Source organism: Sceloporus occidentalis, unplaced genomic scaffold (assembly GCF_023333645.1).
Source record: "Sceloporus occidentalis isolate IW3139 unplaced genomic scaffold, rSceOcc1.0.p SCAF_1, whole genome shotgun sequence".
NCBI lineage: Eukaryota > Metazoa > Chordata > Lepidosauria > Squamata > Phrynosomatidae > Sceloporus > Sceloporus occidentalis.
Genome location: NW_028316981.1, coordinates 119905869 through 119921453, shown reverse-complemented (window position 1 = coordinate 119921453; position 15585 = coordinate 119905869). Strand labels below are relative to the sequence as shown.

The following is a 15585-nucleotide window of genomic DNA, read 5'->3' as shown; positions in this document are numbered from 1 at the left end:
ACCTCTTTGGCAGTCTGACATGCCCAATCGAAAGATAGCTATAGAGCAGGCCTGAACAATGTACGGACGGACTGTGGCCACTTGTTGCTTGCCACAGGATTTGGGGCAGATGGGGAAGGTCGTTGGTGCATGTAGCCGAAGGCTCTGACCGGTGCCAGGAAATATCTGACCCAGAGAACAACGACCAGAACAACTGTCCCCTTCATCACAATGGGCACCCTGCCACTTCACAAGGAGCAACCATTTTCTTCTCTTTGCCCCCCCTCCCCGGGGCCAGGCAGTTGCACACCACTACAGAGAAGGGTGGTGTTTCAGCCCACTGAGGTTAATGGGGCTTTGGTATATGCCTTCAAGTCTTTTATTTATTTCATTTTTGTTTATTATGGTATTTATACCACGTTCTTCAGCCCTAAAGGCTATCCAAGCGGCTTACAATTATTATTTTTAATTAGATGGTTCCCTGCCCTCAGGCTAAATGTCTAAAAAGACACGTCACAAAAGGAGAAGGGAATGGTGGTGGGGAAGGGGATCAGGTCCAGCAGTTCTTCTCTCCCTCTGAGGCCTGGACCGTGGCAGGTGGACTGGAGGGAGGGCTCTGCTTCTTAAGGATAGGCCCGATGGTGCTGGGCCTGTCTTTTCACTCCTTCCCAGGCCAGATGGAGACAGATGCCATGGATGGAGGGCTTGTCCTCTTAAGGATAGGCCCGATGGCGTTGGGCCTGTCTTTTCACTCCCTCCCAGGCTGGATTGAGACAGATGCCATTGAGAGAGGGATTTTCTGACTTATGGCAACCCTATCACAGGGATTTCTTGGCAAGAAGTATTCAGAGAGGGCTTGCTTTTTCCTTTCTCTGAGGCTGAGAGAATGTGACTTGCCCAAGGTCACTCAATGGGCCGAGAGGGGGTTCTAAACCTGGTCTCCAGTGTTTAAACCTTTATACCACTCTGGCTTTCCTAATAGGGCTTGGTTGTTGTTTTAGCATTCAAGTAATTTTTGACTCATGGCAACCTTAAGGCAAGCCTATCACTGGGTTTTCTTGGCAAGATTTGCTCAGAAGTGGTTTTGTCAGTGCATTACTTTGAAGCTAAGGGAATGTGACTTGCCTAAGATCATCAAGAGTTTCTATGGCCAAGCAATGATTCAAACAGTGGTCTCCAGGGTCATAGTCATTGCTCAGATCTACACTGCAGAGCTCAATCCTTGCCCCTCAAGGCTCCTACACTGCCAAGCTTTCTCCCAGGAAAAAGCCACGTGGCAGCAAACGCTTGCCCCTCAAATGGAAAGTTGGAAAATGAGCTGTTATAAAAGTATCTGCGGCCTGAAGAAATTTAGCCTATTTTAATTTTGGCCTCTGCCTACTACCAAGTTGTGCAGGTCTGCTATAGAGCAACTACCTGGGCAATCTCCCCTGGTCCATTTATTGTAGGTAAGGGCAAAATGTGAGCCTAATACAGCCCCCCATGACTATAGGGTGCCCCCATTGGTGCCATGGAGCTGACCTGTATTCCATTGGGGGGGTCAGTTTCAATTAGGGCGAAGAGGGGACATGATAGCCATATTTAAATATTTGAAGGGATGTCCTATTGAGGATGGAGTAAGCTTGTTTTTTGCTGCTCCAGAAACTAGGACACAGAACATTGGATTCAAGCTACAGGAAAAGACATTCCACCTAGACATTAGGAGGAACCTCCTGATGGTAATAGCTGTTTGACAGTGGAATATGCTCCCTTGGAGTGTGGTGGAGTCTTTGGAGGTTTTGAAACAGAGGCTGGCCATCTGTCGGGAGTGCTTTGATTGTGCCTCCCTGCATGGCAGGAAGTTGGACTGGGTGGCCCTTGTGATCTCTTCCAACTCTGATTCTGTGATTTTACCTTGGTTACAGCCATGTTTGGATGGTATTTCAGCTGTGAGAATTGTGGTTCTGCCAAGGTTGGAATACTGCTTTTGGGCAGCAGCTGTCCTGTGCATTCCAGTCTTCACTGAGAATGAAAAAAATGATTTATTGTGAAGTATTGTTCCAGATGGTTAGTGGTGCAGCAAATACTCCTTGTCCCTAATTTTAATTTTGCTATTGGCATATTGCATCATCTAATCTTGTTAACTTGGGGCTCTCAGGACTTCCTCCTGGCTGTTCTTCTCTATTCCTTCTCCAGTTGTCTTCACTGTTTTCTCTGTTTGATCAGGTGTTTGGTTTTAGGCAAAGCTGAACTCAGGTCCTGTAACTAAAGAGCTCTTCTTCTTATGGAAGTTTGATGTCTTTTGGTTTGATGTCTTTTTTTGGCCTTGCCTTTCAAAGGGAGGAGTTAACCCTTCATGGCAAGTCTTACTCTCCATTTCTACATTCGGCTGGTTTGGAGACCAAAACATTGCAACATTATCTTTCAGGGAGGAGAAATCATGAAGTTTATCGCTTTACATTCTTAAAACGGAGCTAGGTCGCTTTAAATGCTATTCCTGCCTCCTGTTGTATTTTGGGGTTTGTAGTTCAGTGAGGCTTAAGAGCTCTCTGGCTGAATATTCCAAATGCCCCTTCTTATACTACAAGTCCCAGAATGCACCAGGAGACAGGCACAGCATTTAAAGCAACCTAGCCCTCTTTTAAGAGTGTGAAGTGATAAGCTCACATAAGTTTCTTCCAACAAATGCAGTTTTTGTATGTGTGTTAAATGCCTTTTTATATCCTGACTGCCTTTTCTATCCTGATTAACTGTCATTCAGTAGATTTTCATATATGTTCTGCTCAAATGATACTGCTGAATAACATTTTCTTATGCATTACTTGTTTCTAGAAATGCTTATAACTAGTTTTGATACTTGTTTGTATCTTCCTTTTAGGTTATGGAAACTGGAACTCCGGTACAAATAGAGGCAAGTACCTTAAAATGTGGTCCATCCTTGCCATGTTTCTGGGTCTTCCTGGGCCTCTTTAACATCAGGAAGTGAGCACAAGTTGCTTCCTGTTTAGTTTATATTTCAAAAGAGGTCTGTCTTGGGTATCAATTGTTTTTCTGGAGCCCAAACTATGATGGAAATGTTACTCACACCCTTTTTGGGGCAAAAACATGTCGTCGTCATCCCCCCCCCCCCCCCCCCCAATGCAGCCTGCAAATGTGGTAGAAATGCTTTCCTCAACCTTAGACAAAAAATCCTAGAGACCTAGAAAAATGATCTGTGGCGGGGGGGGGGGGGTGTTACACTTTGCTCACTCATCTTGGAGGGAGAGAAAATTAAAAAACAAAATAACTATATAAACCATGCTTCATATGTGCTGATAATTTAGTTCTACATTTGTTTGGATTTGTTTGTAAAGAATTTTTGGACTGGACTTCAGAAATAATGCAGAGTGGTTTGTACAATAGAATAGAATTTTTATTACCATCATACACCAACACAGTAGTTTGTAGTTAATTGAATAAGTAACTAATATAATTAATTAAATAATATTGCAAAGGAAACAGGGAAAATGGCTCCTTCAACACATCTTGTTAATGGCTATGATACCTTTCTTCTCTTCTGTGTTTTAGGTCTTAATATGTATACTTGGATGTAGTTTTGTTAAAAGGAAAAATTGCATCTTACATTCTGTTTTCTCCTGATGCATGCTCTTGTGTCACTTTTCAGTGTTGGTAAAAAAAATACTACAGAGATTCTTCTTTGGCCCTGTGCCAATTCAGCTGATTCTTTGTGGAAATTGATACCTGTAAAGTAGAAGAAAATACTTTTTGGCCCCAGCTCCCCACCCCACCCCAGCCACCTGATAATGCCAAAATAATATGTAATGGACATGTGGCCTGTTTTGTTAGGCCTTCTTAGCAGTCTCGATACATGATGTATTGATAATGGTGCTTTTTCTGGTTCTGTGTCCTTTGGCCTTGCTCTAATATTGGCCATGGCTAAGAAATGAGACTGAGATTGTCATATTAATTTGTGGTTAGCATCAGCAAGAAATGGTGTAGATGCTGTTGCAACATAAAAAAAGGTGATTAATTCTCATTTTACATTGTCAAGAGATACAGAAAATGATTGTGGTGGGAACAATCTTGTATTAGATGCTAATGTATAGCATTCTCTGTGTAATGAAAACTCAGTGATTTCTTTTTATTTCAGGTTACGAGGACTATAATTATGGATATGGATACGGTCAGGATAACTCTGGCAATTATGGGTATGGTATGGCCACTTCAAACTCTTGGGAAATGCCTAATTCAGATACAGACTATAACGCATCCACTGGCACCAGTGCTGATGATGTAATAGGAAAATTTAACCCACGCTTAGATATGGTATCTCATCTAGAAACTGACACGATGCAAGGAGGACATTATGGCTCAGGTGGAGACAGGTGAGTGTAGAGACAAAAGTGAAATGGTTCAGTAATAGTCATAGACCAGGCTGATTTCTGTTTCTGAAAGGTTTGTTGAGCAAATACTGTGCTGTTGCCTAAAAGGTACTGCCTTTGTTATCTGAGTAATTGAACTGTTTCTTGTTATGTATCTTGTCTGCAGAGATCCTGGGGAGGGGGGGGGGGGCTAGAATGTAAGAAGCTGTGTTTTTCTTTTATTTGAGCTTTGGAAATAAGGTGCTCTCATGTGTCTTTGAGTAAGGAAAGCTTGGTAATATTAATTTGTGAATTGTAATATTTTGAAGTAAGAGTCAGTTTTAGCAACCTTGTTCAGCCTGTGAACATAATGACCAGATGACAATAAAACTGTACTTCAGAATTCCATTGAAATTCAGGGCACATGTGCTTCAGTGGTTATTGGAATTTAAGTTCTTTGGATTTTGTGCCAGCCAACTGAAACAGAAAATTAATAAACAGGGAGTTTCATTGAATGTTTTCTTAGTGTATCTATCACCACCCAAAGTCATTAGTAAGAACTTCAAGCTATGGTTTGCAAATAAGGAAGTACACATTTGGATTATTGAAGTAACGATCTCTTTTTTTCCCTTTTTTTTCTGTTAAACTGGATTCATGGTATAATAAAGGTATTTTTTAAAAAGACAAAAAGAAATACACTCATCCCTCCACATTCGCTGGGATAAGGGGCACAGGACCCCCATGAATGTAGAAAAAAAGCAAATAACAAAAACACTATGTTTTTACCTGAGAGAACACTTCTCTAGGAATCTCTAGGTCCTCCAGTGCAATTCTGTGGCCAACAGCTGTCAGACATTGACCATAGAATGACGCTGAAGGAGCTACAAATGCCTAGTGGAGTGTTCTCTCTAGGAATCTCTAGGTCCTTCATTGTGACTTTTTGTTAAAGTTGACCATTGAGTTGCTCTGGAGGATCTAGATATTCCTAGAGAGAACATAGTTATCAAATCTTTGACTAATCAAATCTGCAAAAGTCAAAGCCACGTATGTGGAGAACGAGTGTTAATTGCTTCAGTTTTGGAATGCAAGTATTAAAAAATTATTCTTTGAATAATTCTCAAACTGTACTTTTTGGAATTTCTGTATTTGTGGCTAAATTTAATATTTGGTGGCTAAATTTAGTATTTAGTTGACAGAATGTTTTGTAGGCCTGTTTCTAGAGACCTGGTGAAGAGTAGTTGAATTTCAGTAGGATGTATGTATCATTTCTGCTTTGAGATATTTATGCTCATTTATGAGTGTATGAGGAAGACCACCTTCAATCTTTAAGGAAAATTCACTTGCGTAATTTCATGTAGTTTCGTTGAATTGAAGGCATAGTACTTTTAACTGAAGTATTTCTACTGACCCAAGTTATCCAGAATGGCAAAGCTGCAATTCTGTGTCCACTTCAAAGTCAATGAAATTTATTTCTGAGTAAGCATGTGCTTCTTAGGCTTCTGTTTTGTCATATTGCATGGATGTTAGCCCAGCACTGTTGACTTTTGGTTCAGTTGAACATAGTGAGACCATTCTGAAAAGCAGAATGCAGAGAAGGATTGTATTGGAAGTCAGTTACAACAATGAGCCTTGTATTGTTTCATAAATCGGTGAGAGAATTGTGGGATTGGTAGATGGGATTATTGAGCTTTCCTTAATGATGTTTAGAATGTTTTCTGCTCTCAGTTAGTTTTTGAAGTCTCCTCCTCAGCCATTGTTTCCTTTCCATGTCCTTGCTTCCAGGTCTTTCAATCAAAGCATGACTGTTGATTAGTGCACTTGTGCCCAGTGCTGATTTTTTTTAAGTACAGTATGTTTATTTTGGTCTGTCACAGCAGGCAAAGCAATATGCTGGAATAATGCAGGAACAATGTGGACTTGGTCTTAAAGTGTGTTTCCTCTGTCATGGGGCCAATGTGCTGCTTAACACTTCTTTGACAATATGTATAGCTTAAACTTAAAGTTTCTTTGCAGCTGTGGAGCACACTCATGAAATTGTGCTTGCTCAAAGCTGTCTTTTTAATGTGGTAGTTTCAAAGCAAATTATCTAAACTATTCATTATAGTGGGCATTCATTATAATGGACAGAATTATCCACATATTTTCCTGCACTGAATTAATAACAAATAATAATGATATTTTTCTCTCTTGCAATAATAATTGGGGGGAGCTGATCTTTTAAAGTTGCACCTAGGAACTTCTATTTAACTTAACCTGAATATTAGAAGGGATTGGTGTATAAACCAGTGATAGGCAAAACTTAATTATTTTAAATCCCTCAGATTAAAGGTCAGTCTAATCAGAGTGGCGTGCTTTTTCTTTAATTGACTGAGGCTAAACAGAATTTCTGTTCTATGCTGCCCTTATTGATGATCCTCTCAATGCCCTTCCCCACAGCTGTATTGCACAAAAGAAAACTCATGTTGAGTTAAAACCTCAGCTGAGCTTCTTCTTTTTTTAAATTTCACTGGATCTAGAATTGTTCTGGGGAATGTTTTTTAAATGTAAGATGCTTCTACTGCCATTTTTTTGGCAGACTCTTTAACACAGTGCTCTATATGCTACTGACCAGATTCCTTGCTTGCTGTGCAACTCTTTCAGGTATGATACATATGAGTCCTACGACTCAAGGTCTTCACTAAACGACCGTGATCTGTACAGATCCGGCTATGATTACAGTGAGGCTGAACATGACACCGACAATGCCTATGAAGGCCACTATGACAACTCCTATGGGAACCGCAGGGACCAGTACCACAACAGAGCACGTGACAACTTTGGCCACCGGGGTCAGAACTGGGCCAGAGACGGTCGAAATAACAGACCCATGACATCTGCTTATTCTGGGCGCATGGGCGGACAGTGGAATGAACCGCCAGTGCCAATGGGAGGACGGGGCCATGGCCCCAATAGGCCCCCATCCCTTTTCTCCCACAAACTATTCCCTGAATACAACATGTTCCAGGGAATGCGAGGTTTCTCTGGCAACATGCGCTTTGGAGGAGGCGGCATGAAACAACGAATGAGGAGAAACTGGAAAATGTGGGACGCAGATTTTAAAGTAAGTATCCCTATGCAAATTTTCCCTCACTTGTTTTCTATCCCATTTTTTAAAAGTACCAATCAACAAGAGACACTGCTCAGACGCTGTTGCAAAGGAATCTGTTTTATAATTTTCATTGCTTTATTGTAGGAAGCATTTTTCATTTCCGTTTCTGTCATTTATATCTGGCTGTTCTAGAAAAATCTCCTAGGTAGTATGCTATCATATTATCAAAAAGATTAATCACAGGATCTTAGTCATATCTAGGAAGTGTGATCTAGTATTATCTGGGGAAGTTTTGTATGAAGTAGATCAGGAGAGCATGATTGATTCTGATGAAAAAGATAAGAGTTTAGAAAACGTAGAGTGTAGCATAATGTAAATTGTTGGGTGATAGATTATACTTCTAGTTGTATATCCCTGTTTGTCTCTCCATAGAAAAAAAGAATAAAGAATGAGCCAACAGCTAATAAGCGAAAACAGGGCAACAGTTCCGATGAACCTGACAGCAAGGCTGCAAAAACTGATGGCTCTGATAACTCTGACTCTGATAATGGTGAGAGCATTATACTAAAGCTTATCTAGAGAGTGTTGAAAGAGAATGTTGTCTTCCATTCACAGTTTCATTTGTCAGTACTGTATTACGACAACAATGTTGATCAAATATTTCAATTGTTTTGTATTATGCATAGTCACCTGTTAACACTGTTCTTTTTAGAAGAGGGTCCTGAAGGAGAAGCTGCTGACAAGGGTTCAAAAAATGTGAGTCTCAATTTAATAATGTCATAATAATATATATGTGCTATAAAGATTCCCTTTAGAGTATTTAGAGTATTTATATGCTGCTCTTCATCCACAAAGACTCTCACAGTAGTTTACAATTGTTAATTTGACAGTTCCTTGCCCTCAGGCTTAAAGTCTAAAAAGACATGACACAAAAGGAGAAGGGAATGGAAGTGGAGAAGGGGATCAAGTCCAGAAGATACTGCAAGTTCTTCTCTTCTTCCAAGGCCACGATGGTAGCAGTTAAGATGGAGGGAGGGCCATTCAACTTTCTCTGGGCCTAGGCTAGGTGGAGCTGTGGCTGCCTTTCCTTTTCTCTCTCCAAGGCCATGATGGTAGCAGTTAAGATGGGGAGGACCATTCATCTACCTCTGGGCATAGGCATGGTGGCACTGTGGCTGCCTCTCCTTCGAAGGCCAGGAAGGTAGCAGTTAAGCTGATATGATAGGAACAAGGGATGGGGGGAAAAATCTCTTTTACCTAGCACAAGGGAGGGTGAACCCTTAGGCTCCACTAGTGTGATCAGGTATGGATGAGTATTTAAAAGACAAAACTGGCTTAAGATACTTCAGTGGGAACAGTCATATTCTCAGTAAGACTGAAGGAACAATCCACAGCACATAGGTTAAGTCCTCATGCCAATCTGGTCAAGACAGGATCACTAAAATTCTAAAACATTGTAACCATTGTTCTCCAGCCCTTTTCTCCTTATTTTTTTTAATTCTTGTCTTGCGAATGATTCAAACATTTTTCTCTCTCTCCCTTCAAATTATTATTTTCTAAGAATCCAATATTTACATTATTAGAGCAGCTAAGTAACAGAAAGCAAAAAGGTTTTGAAGAAATTTCTGAGGATAAGAAGGAAAGGCATCAGGCAGAAGGAGGTTTAATGGCTTTATCTACTCCCAAGACTGCAAGCAAGTATATTGCGGAGGGTGAAACTAATCGTATGGTTAAAAATTTAAGCCATCAGCCAAGTGAGCTACATGATTCCAAGCAAGGAACAGAGTTGCTGTTTATTTCTTTTGACAAGAGTGAGACAGAAAGCCATTCTCTCCAGTAGTGTATGGTTCTGGGGGCGGGGGGGGGGGGATGCAAGAGACTGGGCCAATACAAGATGGTAAGGTAGAAAAGGTTAAAAGTAAATTAAAAGCTAAAGCTAAAGCTGTACCTTGTGCGTTTATTAAGCACGGTATAGGTCAATGATGGCAAACGTTTTAGAGACTGAGTACCCAAACTGCAACCCAAAACTCAATTATATATTGCAAAGTGCCATGTCCCTCTGACTTTCTAGTAGCAAACTCTGTGCTGAGGTGATGGCATGTGTGCCCACAGAGAGGGCTCTAAGTGCACATCTGGCACTCATGCCATTGGTTCACCACCACTGGTATAGGTGGAATTTTTGAGCAGGAGCACTTAAAAGTTTATTAATGAAGGTGTTAATTACTTCAACACAGGGAATTCTTTAGATCAGAGGAGAACAAGTAAGATACCAACAATATTGCAGTGGATACGAGCACAGGATTTTGAAATTCAAGTACCAGAAATGTTTAAAAAACTAATGGAGAATGAGTGGGAAAGTCCATTATGTATTAAGACTAAACGTTGGATCTAAAAGGAGTAGATGGAGCAGTTATCAATTCCATGGGTCAGTGCTCCTGTAGGTACCTTTTTTCAAATTTGTCTATCCTGAGGGAGGAGGATATGATTCTTAAAGATGTAGATGAAAAGATAAATAGGTTTGGCATAGAGGGAGGCCCATGAAACTTTGGCAGTCAAGGCAATGATAGCATCATCTATGTTTGAAAGGACAGGTATGTTCACAGGTAAATTGTTGTTTAGTGAAAAGGTTCTGGGTAAAGTGGTGTTTAAAAATAAGACAAAAGCAAGCCTAGTAACAACTCAGAAGAAAAAAGTAGAAAACATTATATAAACAAATGTTACTTTTTTTTGTAGAGGAAAAACCTATCAAAGACAAAGACATTTCAGGGCTTTTAAATCTCAGTGGATACCAGTATAAACAGCAATGACAGCAACAGTTCAGAAGTCCAATGGGGTGAAAAGCACAGTACTGATTTTTGTGCAACACTAGTAAGATGGAGGGTTCTTCATTTTGATAATCTATGACACCCTCTAACAGACAAATGGGTATTAGAAACTGTGTCTATAAGTTACAGCATTGAATTTCAGAAAAAGACTAAAAGGAAGATTTCTGCCATGACTATATAAAAATTAATTGAAGAGGGAAATTGTGCAAAACGAGATCAGTTGTTTCTTTAAAATAGCAGCAATTGAAAGGGTACCATATAATGAGGAATTTCAAAGGATTTAGTCTGTTTTTCACTGTCCCCAGATGCAAGGAGGGGCACTGGCCAGTATTAAATTTCAATGGATTTCTCCATTACAGAAGGTTCAAAATTGAGACTTTCCAAGTGATTTTATACAATATGGACTTAAACAATTGTGTGATATCTTTTGAATTGCTAGAAGTATATTTGTACATACCAGTAAACCCAAACTACAAAAGATTTTTCCACCTAGAGTACAATGGTCATTACTACCAGTCCAAGACTCTGTCATTTGGACTGGCATTAGTGCCAAGAATGTTTACTAAGGTGTTGGTACCTATAATATCATATCTACTTCAGCATCAGGTTTATCTGTTTTTATATTTGGGTATGACCTCTTGGTAAAAGGAAAGGGCCAAGGGAAGGAAGAGACAGACCACAAAAAAATCCCTGCTTTGTCTAGAAAGACACAGATTCTCTAGAATCTTTGAGATAAATCAGCAACAGCATACAAGAATTATAATACATTTATGTGCCCAAATAGACCCGAAGAAAGTTTGTTTTTCTCTTGGGTGAGAGGAAAGAAAGAATAAAAAATGGTTGCAGAGCTAATTCAAAGAAAAATCACTTGGCAAAAGTGCTGAATGTATTAACATCAGCGATTCAATTGATTCTTTGGGAAAGGCTTCATACCAGGTTCCTCCAAAATTTTCTGCAACCACATCAGCTAGTAATAATAAGGGAAATGTATTTCATGTTAACAATCCCCCAGAATATGCTAAAGGATCAGATGTGGTGGTGGAAAACTGAGGTTATCAACAAGGGAAACCCTTTTGTCCCTAAGAAATAATAATAACAACAACAACTTTATTTTTATCCTGCCTCTCTGCCAGAAGATAATCAAGGTGGCTTACAATAAAAAGTCCATACAATATAACAACAATATCCCAATTGTTTTTGTGGGTTTTTTGGGCTATGTGGCCATGTTCTAGAAGAGTTTATTCCTGACATTTCACCTGCATCTGTGACTGGCATCTTCAGAGATTTATTCTCTCCCTCCCCTAAAACATCAATTAAACACATTTAACTTTTAAAATATTCCATTAAAAAAGTATTGATGATGACAAATGTCAGTCTTTTGACTGGGGGGGGGGCACTCTAGAGGTCATTACATGCAGGCCAAGTGGACTATTTCAAAGTCAGTTCAACATCAAGCTGTTGTAAATTAAAGCTATAACACTGGCATTGTTCATTTTGTCTCATTGATAAGGAATCGGAATGTGCAGGTTTGCACAGACAATTTAATAGTGAAATCTTATGCAATCAGGGAGGTACCCATTCTAAATCTAAATCAAAGCACCCCCAACAGATGTCCATTCAACCTCTGTTTAAAGACCTCTAAGGAGGGAGACTCCGCTACATTCCGAGGGAGTTTGTTCCACTGTTGAACACCCCTTATTGTCAGGAAGTTCCTCCTAATGTTGAGGTGGAATCTCTTTTCCTGGAGCTTGCATCCGTTGCTCCGGGTCCTAGTCGGAGCAAAAAACAAGCTAGCTCCCTCCTCAATATGTCATCTCTTCAAATATTTAAACAGGGCTATCATATCATCCCTTAACCTTCTCTTCTCCAGGTAAACATCCCCAGCTCCCTAAGTCGTTCCTCATAGGACATGGTTTCCAGACCCTTCACCATTTTAGTCTCCCTCCTTTGGACACGTTCCCATTTCTTAACATCCTTTTTAAATTGTGGTGCCCAGAACTGGACACAAAATTCCAGGTGGGGCCTGACCAGAGCAGAATAGAGTGGAACTATTACTTCCCTTGATCTAGAGACTATACTTCTATTGATGCAGCCTAAAATCATATTGGCTTTGTTAGCTGCCGCATTGCACTGTTGACTCATGTTCAATTTGTGGTCTACAGTACTTGGACTCCCAGATCCCTTTCACACATAGTTTCATTCAGCCAGGTGTCCCCCATCCTATATCTGTGCATTTCATTTTTCTGCCCTAAGTGCAGTACCTCACATTTCTCCGTGTTGAAATTCATTTTGTTAGCCTTGGCCCAGCTTTCCAATCTATCAAGGTCATTTTGAATCTTGATCCTGTCCTCTGGGGTATTAGCTACTCCTCCTAATTTGGTGTCATCTGCAAATTTGATAAGTATGCCCCTGATTCTGTCCTCCAAGTCATTGATAAAGGTGTTGAATAACACTGGGCCCAGGACAGAGCCCTGTGGGACCCCACTGGTCATTTCTCTCCAAGATGAAAAGGAGCCATTGTTGAGCGCCCTTTGGGTTCGGCGAGTCAGCCAATTACAAATCCATGTAACAGTTACCTTGTCTAGCCCACATTCCACTAGTTTGTTTGCAAGAATGTCATGGGGAACCCTGTCAAAAGCCTTACTGAAATCAAGATATACTATATCCACAGCATTCCCTTCATCTAATAAGTTGGTAATTTTATCAAAAAAAGAGATTAGATTTGTCTGGCATGACTTGTTTCTCTGAAACCCATGTTGAGTTTTTGTGATTATGGAATTGCCTTCTAGATGTTCACAGACTCTCTGTTTAATGATCTGCTCTAGAATCTTTCCTGGTATGGATGTCAGACTAACTGGACGATAATTGTTGTGATCCTCTTTTTTCCCCTTTTTGAAGATGGGGACAACGTTTGCCCTCCTCCAGTCTGCTGGCACTTCTCCTGTTCTCCAGGAGTTCTCAAAGATTATTGCCAATGGCTCCCATATTACATTAGCCAGGTCTTTTAATACTCTTGGATGTAGTTCATTAGGTCCTGGAGATTTATTTTCATTTAGATTAACCAGGTATTCCTGTACTATCTCTTTACTTACTCTGTGCTGAATTCCCCCTGTTCTGTCCTCTGCTCCATTATCCTCAGGTTGAGCACCCTTTTCCTTTTTAGAGAAATCTGAGGCAAAGAAGGTGTTGAGTAATTTTGCCTTTTCTCTGTCTTCTGTTAGCATTTTGCCATCTTCTCCACGCAGTGTCCCTACCGTTTCCTCCTTCTTCCTTTTACTGCAGACATACCTCAAAAAACCCTTTTTGTTGTTCTTAGCCTCTCTAGCAAGCCTGAGTTCCTTCTGCGCTTTAGCTTTTCTGACTTTACCCCTACACGTGCTTGCTAATTGTTTGAATTCCTCTTTGGTGATTTCCCTCTTTTTCCATTTCTTATACATGTTCTGTTTAAAACTTAGCTCAGTTGAAAGTTCCTTAGTCATCCGTCCAGAACTTTTGTAATGGAGCTTTTAATTTCTGGAAGGAATTCTGAAGTAAAAAGATTTATTTCAACAGATGGAACTCCAGATGCTACAAACTCAGGATGATGGTGTGGCCAAAGGCAATGTTATACACCCTGTCTGTTACCGATTTTTCAAAGAGTTCTGATGAAGATATTGCAGGAAAAGGTGAATGTGATTCTTATAGCTCCTTATTAGCCTGACAGGCCATGTTTCTCACAGCTTATGCGAATGTCAAAGGAGGCCCTATTTCATTTACGACAGGAAAAGGATATACTTCTGTAAAGACAAATAACAGATCCCAATCCAGAAGTAAGCTGCATGGAATTTGAAAGGAGAAAATAAGAAAGTCCGGGTTACTCCGAATCAGTAATAAATGCCATATAAAATTTAAGAAGAAAATCAATGCAGTGTATTTATGAGAATATGTGGAAAACATTTGGAAAATTCGATGTTGAAAGAGGATGAATTTGTTGAAAACATTTTGGCCTTTCTGCAGGATGGTTTAGAGATAAGGCTAAGGCTAAACATCTTTTATAAGGCAATTGTTAGCCCTATTTTCTGTATTAGCAGAATTGGAGAAATTGTTGTCTTTGCATTCCCACATTAAAATATTTCTCAAACAAGGCAACCTTAAGTTCTCCACCAACAGTGTATAGATTTCTCTTTGGACTCAATTTTAGTTTTAAATTTTTTGATGAGAAGTCCTTTTGATCCTTTAAGAGAACCTTCCCTGTTGTTTAAGGTGCTGGTTTTAGTTACCATTAACATTGGCACACTGAGTTTCAGAGCTCATTTTTCTAGCCATAAATCCAACTCTATGTAGATTTGAGGATGCCCGTTGATAATAATAATAATAATAATAATAGGTTTTATTTATATACCGCCCAATCACTGGGAATCCGAGCGGTTTACAATAGAGGGGATAACAGACAGTTCCCTGCCCACAGGCTTACAATCTAAAAGACACGACACAAAAGGAGAAGGGAATGGCGAGGGAGGGAGGGAATCAGGTCCAGCATTCTTCTCTCCCTCTGAGGCCTGGACCAAGGCAGATGGACCGGAGGGAGGGCTCTTCTTCTTCAGGCTAGTCCCTGATGGAACTGGGCCAGCCTACTCTCTCCCTCAGAGGCCGAAAGATGACAGTTAGGGAGGGAGGAGCCTCTTTCTTCAGGCTAGCCCCTGATGGAACTGGGCCAGCCTTCTCTCTCCCTCAGAGGCCAATAGATGACAGTTAGGGAGGGAGGAGCCTCTTTCTTCAGGCTAGCCCCTGATGGTACTGGGCCAGCCTTCTCTCTCCCTCAGAGACCGAACAATGACAGTTAGGGAGGGAGGAGCCTCTTTCTTCAGGCTAGCCCCTGATGGAACTGGGCCAGCCTTCTCTCTCCCTCAGAGGCCGAAAGATGACAGTTGGGGAGGGAGGAGCCTCTTTCTTCAGGCTAGCCCCTGATGGAACTGGGCCAGCCTTCTCTCTCCCTCAGAGGCCGAAAGATGACAGTTGCGGAGGGAGGAGCCTCTTTTTCAGGCTAACTCCTGATGGTACTGGGCCAGCCTTCTCTCTCCCTCAGAGGCCGAAAGATGACAGTTGGGGAGGGAGGAGCCTCTTTCTTCAGGCTAGCCCCTGATGGTACTGGGCCAAAATGTCAGTGAAAGCAAATAGTCAGATGTGAGACTTTCCCACATTCTGTCTAAATCCAGGCCATTCACTTGAAAGTAAGCGGCATTCATTAGACATCAGAAGAGCTGTAAAAACTTATTTGGAAAGAAAAAGTAATTTAGAAGAACAGAAGCATTGTTTGTATCTTTTAATCCAAGGACTTTAGGCCCCATGGCTTCTAAGCAGTTGCAGTCCAGAT

At 40.7% G+C, this 15585-nt stretch overlaps 1 protein-coding gene across 2 annotated transcripts in view; it reads left to right on the top strand.

Moving 5' to 3' along the window:
- Nucleotides 1-15585, top strand: part of AKAP8L (A-kinase anchoring protein 8 like) — a 59514-nt gene that overhangs the window by 9756 nt on the left and 34173 nt on the right. For both annotated transcript variants that reach the window (XM_089533596.1, XM_089533607.1), the window contains exons 2-6: nt 2837-2869; nt 4109-4343; nt 6960-7419; nt 7840-7957; nt 8120-8163. In XM_089533596.1, the coding sequence (XP_089389722.1) occupies nt 2837-2869; nt 4109-4343; nt 6960-7419; nt 7840-7957; nt 8120-8163 (890 nt within the window). The remainder of the gene's footprint in view (nt 1-2836; nt 2870-4108; nt 4344-6959; nt 7420-7839; nt 7958-8119; nt 8164-15585) is intronic.